General features: G+C 43.9%; 1 protein-coding gene across 1 annotated transcript in view; it reads right to left on the bottom strand.

Annotated features, from left to right (window-relative positions):
• The window catches only part of LOC116515691 (guanylate-binding protein 4-like), a 32,534-nt gene extending 19,247 nt beyond the window's left edge, over positions 1-13,287 (bottom strand). The window contains 11 exon segments of the mRNA XM_032227856.1: positions 1,863-2,050; positions 2,729-2,831; positions 2,985-3,197; positions 4,542-4,780; positions 4,783-4,821; positions 7,921-8,163; positions 9,138-9,328; positions 10,886-10,995; positions 11,499-11,626; positions 12,424-12,620; positions 13,205-13,287. Coding sequence (XP_032083747.1) covers positions 1,863-2,050; positions 2,729-2,831; positions 2,985-3,197; positions 4,542-4,780; positions 4,783-4,821; positions 7,921-8,163; positions 9,138-9,328; positions 10,886-10,995; positions 11,499-11,626; positions 12,424-12,595 — 1,626 coding nt within the window. The 5' untranslated portion in view covers positions 12,596-12,620; positions 13,205-13,287.
• Between the last annotated feature and the right edge of the window lie 6,210 nt (positions 13,288-19,497).

Genomic DNA, 19,497 nt, shown 5'->3' with positions numbered 1-19,497 from the left:
AGGCTCTGGAAGTCCACATTTGTTTGTCCTCGGCGCACCATCCTGAAACGGACAGGGGGACGGAGAAGGTGATCAGGATCTTGGAGCACTACCTGTGCTGCTTCATGAATCAGCAACTGAATAACTGGGTGGACTACCTGGCCGCGACGGAGTTTGCATTTAAGAACTCACAGCACACCTCCACATGGCGAGGCCCTTCCTGGCTAACGTCGGGTACCACCCTTGCTACTTTCCTCTTACTCCAGTCGACTCCATGGTCCCCGCAGTGAAAGACATCCTCTCGGAGCTCCAGGCGTTCCACCAAGTGTTGTGCCACTATCTGACTCAAGCCGAAGAGGTCTACAAGAGGGTGGAGGACAGGTCTCGGCCTGCGGTGCCTGAGATGGTTGTGGGAGACTGCGTATGGTTGTCCATGTAACACCTTCCGTCCCACCGGCCAGCTAAAAAATTGGACCACCGGTACCTTGGGCTGTTCCCGGTGGAGGCCCTCATCACCCCAGTGGCCCATCGCCTGACCTTGCCATGCTCAATGTGAGTGCAACTGGTGTTCCATCGCTCGCTCCTGGTCCCTGAGCAGTCGGCTTGTCCTCTCCACCAACCATCTCCGCCCAGCCATCACCGCATGAGGCGGAGAAGCAGCTTACACACAAAGTGGTCCAGATTCGGGACTTGAAATGGCTAAAGGGACGATTCTAGTACATGGTGGACTGGAAGGACGATGGGCCGGATGGGGGGACTTGGGCTGATGTGTGCATGCCCCTGCTTTAGTGCGAGCCTACCATGCACAATATCCCTCGAGGATGCACTCCAAGTGTCAGACCCGGTGGAAGGCCCCCTGTAGTGAGGGATAGTGTTATGGCCCAGCAGGATCCAGTTGAGCTGCTGATGGACTCCGATAGCGAGGAACCATATGAGTCTGCTCTGGATGTTGTGGAGGACCCTGGGCAGGGTTCAGACTCAGAGCGGGGACCAAAGAGACTGGTTGGCCACCAGGAGGTGCCTGAGGCATGGAGCAGTGGGGAGGATCAAAGGAAGTTTGTCCCTGATTCTAAATTGAGAAGGGCTGAGAAACGGAAGCAGCAACTCCGTAGGGAGTCTCACAGGTGGTTGTGGATTGGCCCCTCCCAAGAGAGTTTATAGGTGAGGCGTTGGGAGGGTACATTTGCAGGAAACAACCATTCGAATTAGTAGTGAAGAAAATCTGTCTGTATTCTAACCATGTCTGTTTGTTTCGATTATCTGCATTGCTTCATTTGAACTATCTGGGTTGCTGCTGAGCTACGCTATTGAAAGTGAGTTGCCTGGGCTCTCAGCCAAAGGATTCATTATCTCAGTAATTAAACAGTGGCAAACAGCCAAGCCTGTGTTCTGGTTTATTCACAAGCTGGGGGGGGGGGGGGTCAGAACACATATGTATCTTCTTTTCCTGTGACGTAATTCTAAATAATTGCAGAGTAGGTAATTGGTAAACAAGGGCTACCTGTAACGTTTGAAATGCTGCCTTCATTCTTCAAGACTTTGGTTAAAGACCAATACGAAAACTCTGGAAGCGCTATGAACTATTGTGACTAGTTCTGTTCCTCATTGCTGTTTCACAGCAGATCCTCCTGACCATAGAAACCTTTAGGCTGCTCCCCCTTTTACCAATTCTATAATTTGCTTTCTTTACATAGTCCCATTGACTTATCCATGGAAAAAAATGTGTTTAACCAAATCAAAATGACTTAAAGTGGAGAGGATGAGACAAAATAAGAAAGACATACTTGTGATACACTAGTCCTCAATCCATTGGTTTTCAGTTTTGGAAGTTTACTTGTTTGTTAACATACTACTACAAAATCTTTCTGAGATTATAGTGTTACCTTCAGTTTCCTTTGGATCATTTTCTCCTGCTCTTCCTTCATCTGTTTCCTTTCTTCCTCCAATTTCTCCATTAGCTTCTGAAGGGTCATCTCATAACTCTGTTTCTGGTCCTCAAACTTCTGTTGCCACATTTCCTGTTTCTGCTTCTGAACCTCATCCTCTAATTTTTTTGCTTTCATCTTTGCATCTAGACAAGGGTAAAAGAGAGAGAGACATCGGCAGGTGGTTTGCAAGTTGGCTACACTTGATGGCATGCAAATAATGTAATAAATAAATATATTTGGCATACAGGCAATCTTTGATTAATTATACTAACTAGGACCAGAATCTTCATCACTTGGCTACTCAATCATAAAATACAACATCATGCGACTGTGCTGTTTAATGACAGCAGTTCTAGCAGGTCTGGCTGACATCATTAAGCAAATCCTGCATCATCTTGTGGTGATGTCACATGGTCCGCATTTCAACCTCCTGCTGGCTTCCCCATTGACTTTACTTGTTGGAAACATGGTGAAGGTTGCAAATGATGATCACCTGACTATTGGACACTTTGATGGTCCTTAATTGCAAGACCATTTATACATTCTATTCATTCAGAACTGTCACACATTTGAACGGTCGTTAACGAGGGATTTTTAAGTGAGGACTGCCTGAGTATGTGAGTACATTTACAAATGTTGGATAATATGGCAGAAAAAGAAAACCTCTCTATTATCAAGTTAAATGGAGAGGAAAGCCTTTTCCCGATGAGTGATGGGTTTAAAGATAAATCCACCTTTATCAGGTTTTCCCACCTTCTTTTCCCACCTTCAAAGCAGAACCAACATCCCACCATCATCCAAGAGCTTGTTCACAAGTTTACCTGCTATTTCCTTCTCTTTCTCTTGAAGGCTCACATCACATTGAAGGATGGTTTTGCTGATGTTTTCCTTGCTCTGGAGGAATTCTTTCAGGAATTTCCCTGCCTGATTGAAAGGGGAAAAGAGAATAATCAGGAGCAGTATAGAATGAGAAAGAAGTTTTGCCAAAGTAAACCAATCCAAAGTAAACCAACAATCTCCCCGGAGGATGAGAGCGACAAAATGAGTATTAATTTGGCAACCCTCATCATTTTGTACCATTATTCCTTTCTTAGGTGTCTCCAAGAATTGTTTCTCCACTTTTTGGAGGTCATTTACAAATTCCTGGTGGCCACCAGATCGGGAGTAGCTTCCGTTCTTGATGTTCTGCTCCAGGTTCTCAGAGAGTGAGCTCAATAAAGCTGAACAGATTTCAGAAGATTCCCGCTCATTTTTGCTGCAGTACTCTTCCTTTTTGCTATTCACAGTTTTCTGTTAGGAATAAAACAAAACAAAGCAAGAGCTGAGACTTGACAAATAAATCCATGTTCGTACACTGTATAAATTTGGGTGATCTCCCGTGATTAAACAGAGCTTCATCACAATTTGAAATGACTCTTGCTCTTCCTTCAATTTATCTAGAGTAGTGTTTCTCAACCTTGGAGGCTTTAAGATGTGTGGACCAACTCCCAGAATTACCAGCCAGAATTCTGGGAGTTGAAGTCCACACATCTTAAAGCCCCCAAGGTTGAGAAACACTTAACAAAAGAATATTTAATCTTTAGAGCAGGAACATGATTGTCCATAAAAGCTTGATGATGACATTGCTTGCCATCTTGTCAATCTTACTGGCAGTTCCTAACCGCATTCATCTTGTATCTTTCTGGGCAATCAGGAATGTTTCTAAACAAAATATCTGGTGGCAGCCATCCTCCACTTGATGAAGAAAATCTACAGAATCTTTGTGAAACTATAACAAGAATACTACGCTCTGTATTCTTAAAAATAGAGAAACTACTGGAGGCCAACCATCAGGAGCCACAGACCTTAAATATTGTCTACATACCCATTCTTATACAGAAGATACTGGAGGCCAGGATAGCAGATCCCACAGACCCATAAGCCTTAAATACTGTCTATGAATAGAGGACCTATGGAAAGCTACAAAGAACCAACACGGGATGGTTGGATCTGGCACCTGGGTCTGGAGAAAGTTGAGCAGGATGGAAATCTTGAATAAACTTCACATGGATCCAACAAGATCCAGAGACACTCTGGACAAATGGGGCTATCCATTGGCCTTTGCACTTTGCGATTGTGGTGACATGCAGACAGCCACATAGATGTATACCTTCCCTTCATGTCCTCATCAGTACACACTTGAGGACCTCATGGCAATGTGACAAAACACAATTAATGTTGCTAGTTTCTGAGCAAGATCTATTTAACTTGTACATATTTTAATCAGTGTCAAACTTGATTTCATTGAGGACTGCATCAGGGTTGTGTTTGACCTTGGGGGGGCAGGGTGTGTGTGGCCGGCTTCACGTCACTCATGTTGGGGGCGGCTGTGGTGGCCCGAGCACTCTGCCAGGGAAAATGGGCTCACAAACTCAGTTTTTGCTGGTATAGGCACTACGGGCTGGGCCTTTGTTGTTGCTAGGGCGGCTGCATAAGGCAGACCTAAGCATCCCGTGGCCCAGATCTAAGAACCTCACAGGCCAAATTTGGCCCCTGGGCCTTGAGTGTGACACCCCTGCCTTATTTTAATTGTGACGCTTCTGACACAAATAAACAAATATCCTCTATGAAGGTTGCTGTCTTATGATTACCTACCATGAGTTCAGCCTGGAACAGACGTTTATCATCCTTGAAAGCACGAGCCATGAACTTCTTGAGGGCTTCTTCCTCACATTTTTTGTGTACATCCACAAGTTCCTGGGGAGTCTCAGTGGGTAGCTCCACACTTTTCTCCATCAGTTGCGCATAGTGAGCAACAGCTTCCTCCACGGCTGCCCTGTTCTCAATCTCCACCAAGGCCAAGACTTCATTCTCCAGGCAGAGAATGTTCCCACTGAGATAGTATCCACATAGAACTTGACTAACTTTGCCAACACTGCATGGAGTAAAATAGTACAGATTGTTGGACAATCAGCCAGACATCTTCAACCATCATTACTCATTGTGGCCCACTCAAGAATTTAAGGCATTGCGGGAGGGAGGAGCCAATGTCGTGATGATACGGACGTGTGGTTTCGATACTCTGAGACCGCAGCTGATACTTTTGTCTCTGGGTGGTCCAATCGGGCGTAAACCGTCCCAAAGAGACAGTGAACAGGAAGAATATCTCTTACTGACCTCAGGGACATCGCAAAGTCCCTGATCGATGCAAGAGAAGTTCTTCAAGCTGGTGACAAAAAAATCTAGCCAAGGCGGATGAAGTCGGGGCAGCGCAAAAATGGAAGGATACGGAAAGAGAAAGTGTTTCCAGCTGGGGAGGAACTTTTACCGTTTTAAAAAGAGACTGCCTATTAAAAAACTTAATAACTAATTTAAATTGAAGAACAGAAAAAATAAGGGGGAGAATTAAATTTGGTATGGTTTTGGACGGGGGTTGCCTTACTTTTTAAAAGCTATCTTCACAGATGGGATTTATGCAAGCCTTTTAAAATGAATGAATTAAGTTTTCTTCTATTTTTTGTTTCTTTTATTATTTTCTATAATTTATGGACTAAAATTTCCCTCTTTCATTATTGTGGGTGTTCTCCTAACTCATTTAAGAATTGGACTTTTTTTAAAACTTGAAATACAAAAAAGATACAAAAAGAAACAAAGAAAAGTGCAACAGAATACTGCTACTCGGAGGCTGGAAGGTTTGTGTATTTGAAACAAAGCATTTTTTTTCTCTCACTGATTATTCTGGTTTAGCACTACAAGGTCTCACTGCTTGGTTATAGAGAGTGATAAGAAGGAGAGCACACAGATGTCCTTTGAAGTATATCTTTAACCAGAAAAAAGTGAAAACAAAACATTATTGTGAATCTATGCTTAATTTTATTAACCTTCCAAGCCAGAGCAGCTGTGTTTGTTAGTTGGAGATGATGGAACAATTTCAACAGCAGAAAGAAATAAGTTTGCAAAAGATATTCTCGGAAATACAGGAACTATCAAATACATATGAGAGGATAGAAAAGAAGCTGGAAGACTTAGAGCATCTAAAAGCAAAATAAGATGAAGAAGTTGAGGATGCTTATCAAGTGGAAAATGTGGTAGTTAAATCCCAAAAATTGGAGTGGAAAATGAATATAAAGAAATTAAATTTACTGCTATTTATGGTGATTGGTTTGTCTCTGAAAATGGAAAAAGTGAAATACTGAAAGGGGAATTAAATGGAGGGGAAATTTATCCCAGATGGCAAGATACAGAAGAAGAAAAAACGAAAGAATTTATGGACTTAAAGGGAGAAATTTTATTAGCAATATCATTGATAACACCACTGACAATTAAAAATAAGCTGATTAAGGAAACAGAAGAAGGGCATCGAGATTACATGAGAGATTTTATAAGCAAGGAGTTGCTAAGAGGAGTCCATACAAAGTTGATTAAGGAGATGATTAGAGGATCGACACCACAAATGGCAGAAGATATGAGACTGTTTTGCTACTGGAAAGATACAGATTGGTAGATGGAGGAGTATAATTTAAAACTAGTTAAACTTAGTGAATTTAGTGACAATAGATACAGTCAAATAAATAATTGATAATGTTACTATCATATACAATGTGTAGTGTCATGATGAGTAATAATTGAATATGAATACTGAATGGTACTCATGAAAGGAAAATTAGAAATTCCTTTGGATTATATATATAGGTTAATAAATAAATAAAAAGAACTAAGTTAAATACAGTTAAAGATTTGATTATCGGGGGGAAACTGTTATGATACAGGATATAGTTAAATAAAGAAGGGATAAGGATAACAATGTAAATATAGATATGGGTATAACATAAGGAAACTGGATGTAAATTATAAACAGTGATTTGGAAAGGAGGATTAGAAAATTTTGTTATTAAATATTATGGATGTTTAGCTAGAATAGGACATAAGGATTCAGCATCAATGGAGGATTTTAGAAATAGTAAATGAAAGGCCAGTATGTGGTTATGTATTAAATCTTGGTATATTTTATGATGAAGGATGTTTAAATAATTAAAGTCAAATTAAAATGGAAATATGATCATGGTAATAAGTATAAATATCTGAGTTAAAATTCTTGAGTTAATATGAATTATATTTGTTGACTGTGGGAGAGATGCACGAAAGTCTTTTTGTAACCAACTTTCTACAGCATGTAAAGAAGGATGTTTGTTTTGAAAATAAAAAATAAAAAATTATTAAAAAAAGAAAAGAATTTAAGGCATTGCGCCAAAACATGCTTGCCAATCATCTATGGGGCTTCTCAGTCATCCAGGTCATGGTTGTCCCAAGGGTGCTTTTTCTAAAGGCAACTGGACTTTCTTGGTTTTTCCTTGAAGATGTTTCTCTTCTCATCCAAGAAGCTTCTTCAGTTCACTGAACTGAGCTGAACTGAAGAAGCTTCTTGGATGAGGGTCGAAATGCCTTCAATGAAAAACCAAGAAAGTCCAGTTGCCTTTTGAAAAAGTACTGTAGGGACACGCTTGCCAGTTAGGATGGATGGGTCACTGCCCAATTTTCCCACCTGCATGGCTTTCTGGAGGACACTTCATTCAGTAGAATGAGGCATAATGAGCACAGATCTTCTAGACTTAACAATAGCTGATAAGACAAAAAGTCTGAATAGCGGAAATGACAGAACATGGAGACAGCAGAATAGAAAAGAAAGGACTGGGGAAGATAACAAAATTCCCAGACTTGTAAATAGAACGACTGGGGCAGAAGAAAGCAAAGGTGGAACCAATAGTAATAGATGTCTGGGATGCAAATCCGAAACAACTGGAGCATCACTTCAACACTATCAACATTGAAAAAATCCCCATCAAACAATTGCAAATGGCAGTTTTACTCGGACCAGCATACAACCCAAGACAATATCTTTAATGTTATCAAACATGCACATCTGCCTATCCCAGATCCTTGAGGACTTGATAGGTGGACAAAAGTGCCAAATCCATGTAAACATCTGGCTCAGTATGCAACCAAGCATAATTATAATAGAGCTAGAAGGACTCACAGTTGCCAGTGACAATGTGCCCTCCTGGAAGAGTCTTTACTTGAGATGTTTCATAGATATGATGACAGAATTTCTTTCTTTGTTTCACAAAACCTTTGTGCAGCTGATCATCCGACATCTGTTCCACATTGCATAAGTTCTCACGTGTAGTAGGGCAATCAAAGACGAAGCACTTCCGGGTGGGGAAGAACAGTCGGATGTATTTCCGTGGCAGATTGAATGCCTGCTCCTTCTTGCTGTCACCTAGAAAGCAACATGTCCATCTTACAAGTAAATCTTGATTGCATCTCCCAGTGGGCATTTCACTGGGGAAAGTCCCCATCCATATTAATTAGCACTATTTAATTGTTATCCTTCCAAATACAAGTATCTCCTCTTACTTTGGCCACCCTTCCTCTCTTATAGAGGCCACAAATCTATAATGTGAGTTTTTCTTTTTTCCAAATCAGGGATTTTAGATAAACTCTATTTAACACACTGCACTGTGATATGCTCAGAAGGACTTTGTGGAAAAGCAATGTACAAATTAAGGGTGATTTAATCTTTCAAAGTGTCAACTCAGCCATCAAAGTATATGCAAGTTGCAATCCGAAATTCCATGTGGTGTCTTCTGAAATTCCAACCCTGATTTAGATTAATCGAAAAAACAGAGCATTGAAGAAATAATACCATTGCTTGTTTTCCAACAAATAATGTGGTCAGGGAACAACTGAGGAAGTTGTTTATATTTTTATATCAGTTTATATTTCAGTGCCATGACTACTGACCTTAAAATAGATTTCCTAAGGAAATCCACTACCCAGTAGATTCCTACTGGAAATCTACTACCCAGTAGATTTCTACTGGGTATTTTGTTGTCTATTTATTAGATTCAATTATTCTTATTATATCTGCTGAGTCTTATTTTACAATGTCCTGTAATCAGGTAGAATGGCAGATTCTCAATCATTCCAACAGAGAATTCTTAATATAACTGTTTTCTATTATCAGGATGTCTAGTAATTAGTCCAAAGCACCCAGATGACTTTCATACCTAAGGCATTAATGCAACCTACAATTTCCTGATTTCTAGTCTGGTGCCTTCATTCTAGACCAAAGATCTTTGGTGTCTCTTTTTCTTCTTGAGGTCTATCCTCCCTAAACAGTTTAGTCCCGGTGGCTCCTAATCCTTATTCAAATGACCACATAGATCTTCACACTGAATTTGTCATCAGTACCTTTTTTTAATTTCAGAACATATTCGAGATATTCATCCTCTGTGATGGATTTCCCATCCAGCTGCAGCACAAGTGTGAAATCTCGCGCAGCCCAGACAAATGTTGGAAAGAAGCAAACAAATTCAGAATCTGTATCTCCAGGAGTGGAGGAAGACTTGGCCTTGATATGTTTAGACAGCTCCATCATAAAACTGTTGACCCAGTTTAGGAATCAAACAATATACTTGTACAGTTATTAAAGAGGATGGTCTTGAAGGATGGAGAGAAGAACCATCAAATAAGTGAAACTTTGACCAGGCCAGTAAAGGAGACTGCAAAAATACCTTGGATAGCTCCCAACTCAATTCTTGAGAAGAAAAAAGAGGGAGGAATGGAAGCACAATCAGATGGTCAAGATGTTGTAACTATAGCTGTTCTAATAAAAGTAGTGTCTGATTCTCACTCTGGTCTACCTGATAAGGCTGACATCAAAAGAAAACATCTGTGAAAAGCTCAGTTCTGCCTCTACCATAAAGCCAGATATAGTCAAGTAAGGAGAAGCATATGACTTGATTGGTCCCTAAAAACTATTTATTTGAAATGATAGTTTCAGTATTTTTATTTATTTGCCAAAATTCTTTTCTTAATATTGACTGTTGAGTATTAATTCTACAGATGATACAGCGCAACACTAAAAGACTAGTTTCTCTCCAATCATTATTTATTGAAATATATTGTTTATAGATATAATATAATTAACATATGGTTTAGGTTACCGGTAGATTTTTCCCTTTTCTCTACTGCTAAGAAGACTGAGATGCCATACATCTACTGAAAGATTTCTGAAAGAATCAAAAAGTGCTAGATTAATTTTAGATGCAATAAGGGTGGGATTGATTGATGAGCGAGAAACCATTTTGAATGTATTGAATTATTTAAAACAAAATAACTCACATTTTCTCTCTCTGCCATTTCTCTTTTTCTTACTCTATATTTATTTTTCTTAATCTTTTACCTCATTTCTTAAATTTCATAATTTCTTATCACCTTCCATAAGATAAAACAAAATTATCCATGTTGATGAACAATGGGGTTCTAATAACAGGCTTCACCTATTCCTTGCCTCAATCCATTTCTGTGTCTCCACAATACCCAAAAATGTAAGCCAGTCAACATTCAATCTAATGAAGCTTAGCATGTGGGAAAAAGTAGTGGATGATTTTGGAAATTACGTAGACAAGGCAGAGGTAATATTCAGCTGGTTCGCGCTGGTTCACACTGGTTTGCATGAACTGGTAGGGGAAATTTGGACTGGGTCACCAAACTGGTAGCGACTGCTGGCTGGCTCCTGCTTGGTTGTTCAGTCGCTGCTCACTCACCCTCCTCGCCCATTACTTGCTTGCTCACCCATCCACCCACCTGCTCGCCCCAACTGCCCACCCACCACTTGCCCCACCCGTCCCAGCCCTATATATGTTGCCTTCAGTTGGCCATGTGGCCCAGTTAAACACCTTGCCTGTCACCTCTGTGCCTCACCATCACTGTTCAGCTCACCAAAGGTAAGCAAGCATGCTGCCCACTCGCTCTTCACCTGGGGTCAGGGGTGGGGCCCCAGGGATGTGCCATTCCTGGAGGCCCCAGAGCCGCCACCCGCCTTGCCCAGGTTGGGGAATGAACCATTCACCGGCTCCGGCCTTGCCCCAGAGCTGCCATCCACTCGCCACCCACTCGCCGCCGGCTCGCAACAAAGCTATTCTTTAGAAGGATACTGAAGCTTGTGCAGGGCAGTCTGATCAATGGTCCCAATACTGTTGTAGACAAGGGTACTGCTCAGAAACACAGCCAAAGCGAAGATCCAGGCATCACTTTCAGGACTGCCCTAAAGAGGAAAAAGAATAAGTTATGATCTGTTTCTGACTTCTGTTGAGTATATCTATGCGTATCAGAAGGTAACTTCTTAGAAGAATGAAATATCATTCATTCACCAACCAAGAATACGTTCATTGAGTCATTCATCTGTTCAGACAATCGCAGGGTGCTGGGAGTTGTAGTTTAGGAAAATTTGAGGCCATGCATTGCAGGAGTTTCAAATCACAGTTGGGGAGGGGTGCATACAAGCAACTTCAGTTTCCCACATTTATCTGGCTTGTCGAAAGTTCCTGAGACACTACAACTATGGAAAATACATGCCAGTTGCCAGGCACCTACATTTTTATCACATAACCATGCTGATGCTGTGATAGTTGTAAATGCAACACTTTTTTCAGTGCTGCTATAACTTCAAATAGTTGCTAAATGAATAGTTGTCAGTCAAGGACTACCTGTAAACAGATGTTTCATCAGTGTGATTTTATACAAAGAAATAAACAAATACAAAATCACCTTTTCTGTGTCACCAAATCCCTCAGTATCCAGCAGGACAAGGGTTTGGTTAGGCCTGTCCGGATGGGGAACGCACCACATCCAGATTCCTTTCGTTTTTGCTTCCACTGTGGAGCCCAAAGGGAAACCTACAAATGGAAAAATGTAATATGTTTTAAATCCCAAATGGTCATCTTTTAATATGTGAGCTACGGTTAATAATAAGACACAGGTTCTCACCACCGATTTTTCTGGTTTTTTACTGAATTTACCCCTGGAAACAGGAAGTTATGCTTGGGTGCCGTTTCCAGATGAAAATGCTTATCAAATATATTTCATTTTGCAATATATGAAAAAGCACAAGAATCCTCAAAAGATAAGGGGTCTGCATTTCTGAGAAACTAAAAAACATCAGAAAAGATTTATAAATATGTATATAAACAATAAAAACACTCTGTAATGGTGTGTGTGAAAATCCTTGGGAGATGGACAGAGAGATGCTACCTAAACAACAATCAGATAAGAAACAATACAGGCTGCCGACTAATACTTGGAGGGACAAGAGGCTCAGAAGGGACCCTCCCTAGTTTCTCCAGTGGTAAAGATGGGTGAAGAATTGCACTTTCAGACATGCAACATTTGTCAAGGCAGCTTCACAACAATGTAAAGATAGCTCATTTGGTCATGTTTCCTGACTGGTTTTCCCCACAAGGCTGACATTTTGTAATCTTTCTATCATAAAGTTTATGATAAAATTCTGCAAGATCACATCAGCCTAAAAGGTCCATTCATTGTTGTTGGACCACAATGGGCATTTTGGAAAATGAAAGTCCTGGACTCCATACCTGTCCATCAGAGCAGAAAACCCAGGATTTGGGGGTGTTTATTTTCCCACAAAGGTTTTGCCCTTGTCCATATTGCCCTGTCTCATCTCAATCCTCCTCACCTGAATTTTTGCCAGCCAGCCTGTTCATCAGATAGGACTTGCCCGTGCGATATGGTCCCACGATGGACACCACCACCACCGGATTCCGGATGTCTGAGAGCAACTGAAGGGCCTCCGGAGTAACATGGGGGCGATTTCTTCTGTTCTCAATCAGGCACACCGGAGCCTCCATCCTGGCTTTGGAAGAGGGGATGCAGCTGCAGAGAAGATGTGGCAGCTGCAAGAACTTTCTCTCCAAAGAAGGACTATAAAAGACACTTCATGACTTCCAGGTGACATCAAGCCCATCCCATGTCAGGGAGCACATGAGCTTTGTAATCCCAGATCCCTCCTCAACCATCTCTTCCTCTCAGATTTCCAGAAGCCACTCAGTTGAAGGGCAGGGGGTCTCCAGATCCAACCCAGCCGTCAGTGGCAAACCCGTCCGAAAGGAGTGGGGGGGGCAAACGGGACCACCTTCCCCGCAATTTCCCAAGAGGCATTTCTGCCCAGAAGCCCCCTCCCCACCGCCTCCAACACCCTCCCGCACCGACCGCTGGGGAGAAACCTCTCTATCCCACAAACCCTCCCGCCAGCCTTTCCTGCCTCCTATCCCGATTTCCAAGGGCGCTTCTGTTTCCCGGATCCCCGCAGCTGCTTGGCCAGAGCCAGCAAAGGGGGCCCATCCAGCCGCCCCGAGGACCCCACGCCCAGAAAGCTCCTGCCGCTGTGGTGAAGGACAGAAGCCTGGAGGGGAGGTTGGGGGAAGCAGCCACCCCCCTCGGTCGGTCCCCCCTTTTACCGTCTTTCCAAAGAAATGCCTGGATTAACCCCCGACTCTCTTCGCACCTCTGCGCGATCTTTTTCTTCCTGCGCTCGTCTCGGGGCTTTTATACAGCAGCAGCGGCAGAAAGTGAAAATGAGGCTGGTCGGTCACTTCGATTCCAGGAAAGAAACTAAGTTCTCATAAACAAGGATCAAATTCCACTCTCTCAATATCAATAATATATTTATTCATTATAAATACAATATTCCCCACCCAGCCTCCAAGAAATGAACTGCTACATGTTGGTGACCCCCAAATCTGGAGGCTTCCCACCTCTGCTTAAAAGGAACAACTTGATTCAGAGTTATGGCCAGAAAATATAAATCCCTTGGGGGGGAGGGTGTCTGCGGCTGGATCATCATCTGAGCATGTTCTATCTCTTATCTATATTCTAAATGATTCTTGGGCAACCCAACCCAAGATGATTTGTGAGTTTATTGCAAATGTTTCGGACTTTGTCCTAATTATCTTGTTTCCAGCCCACTTTGAGTTTCTGATTTGTTTTTGTTTTTTCAAACTGACTCCTGGAAGGTTACACAACTCTTAAAGAGGGGATATCTTTTTTTAAAAAAAATCCATGCAGAAGCCTGTAAAAAGCCTAGATTGCTTTGATAAATAACTGAATCACTTTTGAAATGGGCATTTTCCTTCTACCCTGTTGCAGAAAATGACAGGCGTTAGACTTCTCAGGATACAGGAAAAGTTTATTTAGCAGCCAGGTTCAGAAAGCTAGCCCGTGGCTTAGCATTGCAAGTTCTGAACAACCTTAATTATCGAAGCACACATTCTTATACATTCCCAAAAGCATTGCAACACGGAAATACTTAACACATTTCTTAGTGGTTACCTTGAGGAGAAAACCTTATAAGGAGATGAGGGTCTTCTCCTTTTGTTTCAGGTATGGCTTACGTGTTATTAACAAACTTTAATTGAACTTTGTGGTTTGGACTTTTAACACAAGTTTTGACATAGGGACGTGTTCCATAATTTGGACTTCCCAGCAGCGCTTGCTAATTTTTAAAAGTCCAAATTCTTGATCTCCCAGCCCACGCTGGCAAATTTTTAAAGATCAAAATATATGGAGACTTTCATTAACACATCATTTGCATCTGGGTGGGGCCTTGATTCATCTCATGGTGGCCAGAATCTGATGCCCTACAGAAAGGTACCCCAAATCTTGGCACAATGTCTTTTAGTACACACAAAACCAAGAGATCTCTAAATCCCAATTTCTGGGAATATTGTGGGGAAATCTATTTGCCACACAGCACCTGGGAGCCCCATAGAAGGACTTCCAAAGGAAGTTTTCATCCTGTCTTTGGGTTGTTGTTGTTTTTTCACAACTGAGACAGGCTGCAGCAACTTGATTAACAACAGCATGTGTCTCTAACTGTCGATCCCTGCAAACAACCTCCTTGAGGCTTGTGCAATGGGGGTGAAGATAATTTCTCTGCCAGAGACTTTACTAAAACTTTTCTGAAGGTTTTTTTCAACACGTATTGGAGGGGCGTTCGAGGAACGCTCTCCACCCCTCCCATGTTCTATTTCTAATACACTTTCTACTGACCTGCGGCCCGGGAGCTCACGGCCACCAGGAAATGCAGCAGATTAACGTCCCACACAAACCTAGAGCCTCATTAGGATACACCGGTTCCGTTTGGAAGGGACACTACCCCGGGCCCATGGGGGTGATCGGGCCCCCTCTTCCACTCCTAACCGTGTGGGCCTACAATCCTTTTGATACTTGCCTGTCTTCTTTCTTAGCCGCCGTAATTTTTATTAACTTGTCCTTTCCCTGGTCAGATCCTTGGATTGGTGGTGTCCTCCGGATGCCCAAGAGAGGTCATCAGCCTTCTTCTAGAGAAAGGTCTCTGTGGCGCCTGAAGATGGGTGAGATGGCCTCGATGGGGCACCGGTCGGTCCGTTCCGTCCTCAGCGAAATATTGCTCTAAGCCCTGCCCCACGGTTGCCAGAATATGTTGCAGAAAATGACAGGCTTTAGACGTCTCAGGATACAGGGAAAGTTTATTTGGCCGCCAGGTTCAGAAAGCTAGCCCATGGCTAGCATTGCAAGTTCTGAACAACCTTAATTATCGAAGCACACATTCTTATACATTCTCAAAAGCATTGCAACACGGAAATATTTAACACATTTCTTAGTGGTTACCTTGAGGAAAAAGCCTTATAAGGAGATGGGGTCTTACTTCTCCTTTTGTTTATGGAGTACGTGTCATTAAGGAACTTTAATTGAACCTAGGACTTTTAACATAGGCTTTTGACATAGAGACATCTTGTGCTTAGGCACTGGCTTCCTGTTTTGTTTGCAAGCTCTGTCTATGTGGCTTTAATATAGAAGTAAAGGGGCTCTAAGAGGCTGTCCAGCCTGACCCAGTAGGTTTCACACTTAATGTCCAAATCTCACTATGTCTGCTTTAGGAGCAGACTCAAGAATTTAAGGCATTGTGCCAATATGTGCTTGCCAGCACATATAAATCAGCAGCAGCCAAAACGGAAAGCGAAACTGGCCAGCCACTCCAATTCCAGGAAAGCGACCAATTTCTCATAAACAAGGAGCAAACTCCACTCCCTCAATGTCAATAATATATTTATTCATTATAAATATAATATTCCCCACCCAGCCTCCAAGGAATAAACTGCTACATGTTGGTGACCCCCAAATCTGGAGGCTTCCCACTTCTGCTTAAAAGGAACAATTTGATTCAGAGTTATGGCCAGAAAACAAAAATATCTTGGGGGGATAGCAATAGCAGTTAGACTTATATACCACTTCATAGGGCTTTCAGCCCTCTCTAAGCAGTTTACAGAGTCAGCGTATTGCCCCCAACAACAATCCGGGTCCTCATTTTACCCACCTCGGAAGGATGGAAGGCTGAGTCAACCCTGAGCCGGTGAGATTTGAACAGCCAAACTGCAGAACTGCAGTCAGCTGAAGTAGCCTGCAGTGCTGCATTTAACCACTGTGCCACCTCGGCTCTTTTGATCTGGGGCTGGATCATTATCTGAGCATGTTCTATCTCTTATCTATATTCTAAATGATTTATTGCAAAAGTCTGGGACTTTGTCCTAATTATCTTGTTTTGCTCTTCCAGCCCACTTTGAGTTTCTGATTTGTTTTTGTTTTTTTTAAAAAAACTGACTCCTGAAAGGTTACACCACTCTTAAAGAAAGGATATCTTTTTTAAAAAAAATTCCATGCAGAAGCCTGAAAAAAGCCTGGCTTGCTTTGATAAATAACTGAATCACTTTTGAAACGACCGTTGACTTACCTGAATGGTCCTTCTATGTGTACTGCGAGGGGAATCCAAGCATGGGTTAACTTTGTCCATTAGCCTTGAGACTGAGTTATGTAAATTGGTGACCATGCCTCCACTGACCGGATGGGCTCAGTTTTGTACGAAGTCAGCCGTTTAATGATGTATAACAAGAACAACAACAATAACATAACAATAACAGTATCAATGAGGCCGTAGCCAAAAAGGTATACAAATATTGTCAGGAAGAACACAAGTCACAAGTAAATAACGTCCGTCATAGTCCGGTGACACATCAATGAAGACATTTAAGTTCAAGTCATGACCACCCTGGCCAGCCGAAGCTGCGGGCGGGTTTGGATTCCCCTCGCAGCACACATAGAAGGACCGTTCAGGTAAGTCAACGGTCGTTCTCCTGTGTGCTGCTTGGGGAATCCAAGCATGGGACATGCCAAAGCAATTAAAGACCAGGGCGGGAACTAGGCTGGCCAGGGTCCCCTGCAGGGGGGGAGCACCTGTTGCAATACACGCCGCCCAAAGGAAGCCTCAGCCGAGGCATACACATCAACTTTGTAATGTCTGATAAATGGCGATGGTGTAGACCAGGTAGCCGCCCTACAGATTTCTTCCACTGAAGCTTGCGTAACCCAGGCCGCCGTAGTGGCCGCATTCCTAGTAGAGTGAGGGGTAATGCGCCTGTGAACCTGCCGAGATTGACTGTCATAAGCAAGAGTAATGCACGCCTTCAACCATCGCCCTATCGTATGAGAAGAAACTTTCTGTCCCATGGAAGATGGTTGAAAGGAAACAAAGAGTGCTTCAGACCGTCTGAAGGACGCTGTACGCTTCACGTAGCGGCAAAGAACCCTGCGAACATCCAGGTGATGCCATTGGTGCTCCTGCGGATTAGAAGGGTTGGGACAAAAGTCCGGAAGGACGAGCTCCTGAGCTCTGTTGAACAGCGTGTTGATTTTCGGTAGAAAGGCTGGGTCCAAGCGGAGAACGACTCTGTTGGGGTGGAATATACAGAGATCCGCCCGAACGGAAAGAGCCGCCAATTCGGAAACCCGCCTGGCTGATGTAATAGCCACCAAGAACACTGTCTTAAGAGTCAATAGTCGAAGACTGATGGAAGTAATAGGTTCAAAAGGAGAGTCCATAAGTGCCCTGAGCACTAACAGCAGATCCCAAGTACAGTAGCGGTGCACGGTTGGAGGTCGGATGTTGGCCGCCCCTTTCAGGAAGGCCTTGACTTGAGAATGTTGTGACAAGGAACGTCCATGACCCCCACCCCCCCAATCACTGTGGCAAGGGCCGTGACCTGCCTGCGAAGCGTATTGGGTGCCAAACCTTTGTTAAGACCAGATTGCAGAAAATCCAAGACTCGGGGCACCGAATCCTGAAGGGGGGCTGCCCCAGTCCGGCGGCACCACCTGCAGAAGGCTTGCCAGGTAGCCTCGTAAATTCGAGTGGTGGAAGGCCGGCGGGCCGCTTGAATCGTGCTGATGACCTCGCTGGAATACTGAAGGTTCATCAGAATAGTCCGCTCACATGCCACACGGCTAATTGTAGCAACTGGGGGTTCGGATGAATGAGGGCCCCCTGATGGAGCTGGATCTGATCGTCTGGGATCCTCCATGGGCGGGAGATCGACAGATGCACCAGGTTGGCATATCAGGTTCACATTGGAGCTACCAGGAGGACTTCCGCTCGCTCCGACAGAATCTTCTGGATGACCGCCGGGATCACTGGAAGAGGCGGAAAGGCATAAAGGAGGCCGGCTGGCCACGGGCTGTGCAAGGTATCCACTCCCTCCGCTTTGGGGGGTCACATACCTGGAGAAGAACCGGGGCAGTTGCACATTGTGAGGCTGCGCGAACAAGTCCACCACCGGACGGCCGAACCAGAGGGAAATCTGTTGGAAGAGGTCGGGATGTAACTGCCACTCCGCATGATCCACCGTGGCTCTGCTCAGCCAATCCGCCTGGACGTTGGATTCGCCCAAAATGTGTTCCGCTCGAAGGGACAACAGCCTGGACTCTGCCCAATGATGCAATTTCTCTGCCTCCATCATGAGGGCTCTGGAATGCGTGCCCCCTTGGCGGTTGACATGTGCCTTGGAGGCCACATTGTCGGTCAAGATCAGCATGTGCTCATGAGTCACAATGTCCTGAAACTCTTGCAGGGCCAGCCTGATGGCCTGTAGCTCTAGCCAATTGATGCTGTTGGACAGCTCCCGGTCTGACCAACGACCCTGTGCCACCCGGTCCAGGGCATGGCCGCCCCATCCAAACAAGCTGGCGTCCATCATAACCTGGATGCGTTCCAGTTCTTTGAACGGACACCCTTTGAGGATCTTTGAGGACGCCCACCATCAAAGTGATCTGAGGGCTTTGGGTAAAAGATGGACCTTGAGCTGAGAATGACTGGTGTGAGATCTCTGATAAGGAAGCAGGAACCATTGGAGTGGTCGTGCGTGAAACCTGGCCCAGGGAACGATGTCGATGCAAGAAATCATCTTCCCTAACAGTTGAGAGAGTAAGGCCAGGGGCACAAGCCGCAAGGTTGATACTTGAGAAGCCAGCCGTTGGATGCTCTGACGCCTCTCCAGGGACAGGAAAACTTGGCAAGTGGCGGAGTTGATGAAGCAGCGTTGTAGTCGGCTGCAGATGGCTCTTGGGAAGATTCAGCATGAACCCATGCCTCCGCAGGGAGTCCATTGTCACTTGAAGATCCCATAGGGCCTGGTCCCGGGATGGTGACAGGACCAAGATGTCATCTAAATAACAATTCACTCTCACTGGAACCGAACAAAGAGAGGCCGCCACCACCGCCAGGAGCTTGGTAAAGGTGCGGGGCGCCGATGAAAGGCCGAAAGGTAAGGCCCTGTACTGGAAATGATGGCCCGCAAACTGGAAGCACAGGAACCGCCGATGAGCCGGATGAATGGGCACATGGAGGTACGCCTCCTTGATGTCGATTGATGTCATCATGTCA

Source organism: Thamnophis elegans, chromosome 12 (genome assembly GCF_009769535.1).
Source record: "Thamnophis elegans isolate rThaEle1 chromosome 12, rThaEle1.pri, whole genome shotgun sequence".
NCBI lineage: Eukaryota > Metazoa > Chordata > Lepidosauria > Squamata > Colubridae > Thamnophis > Thamnophis elegans.
This window is presented reverse-complemented; position numbering and strand designations above follow the sequence as displayed.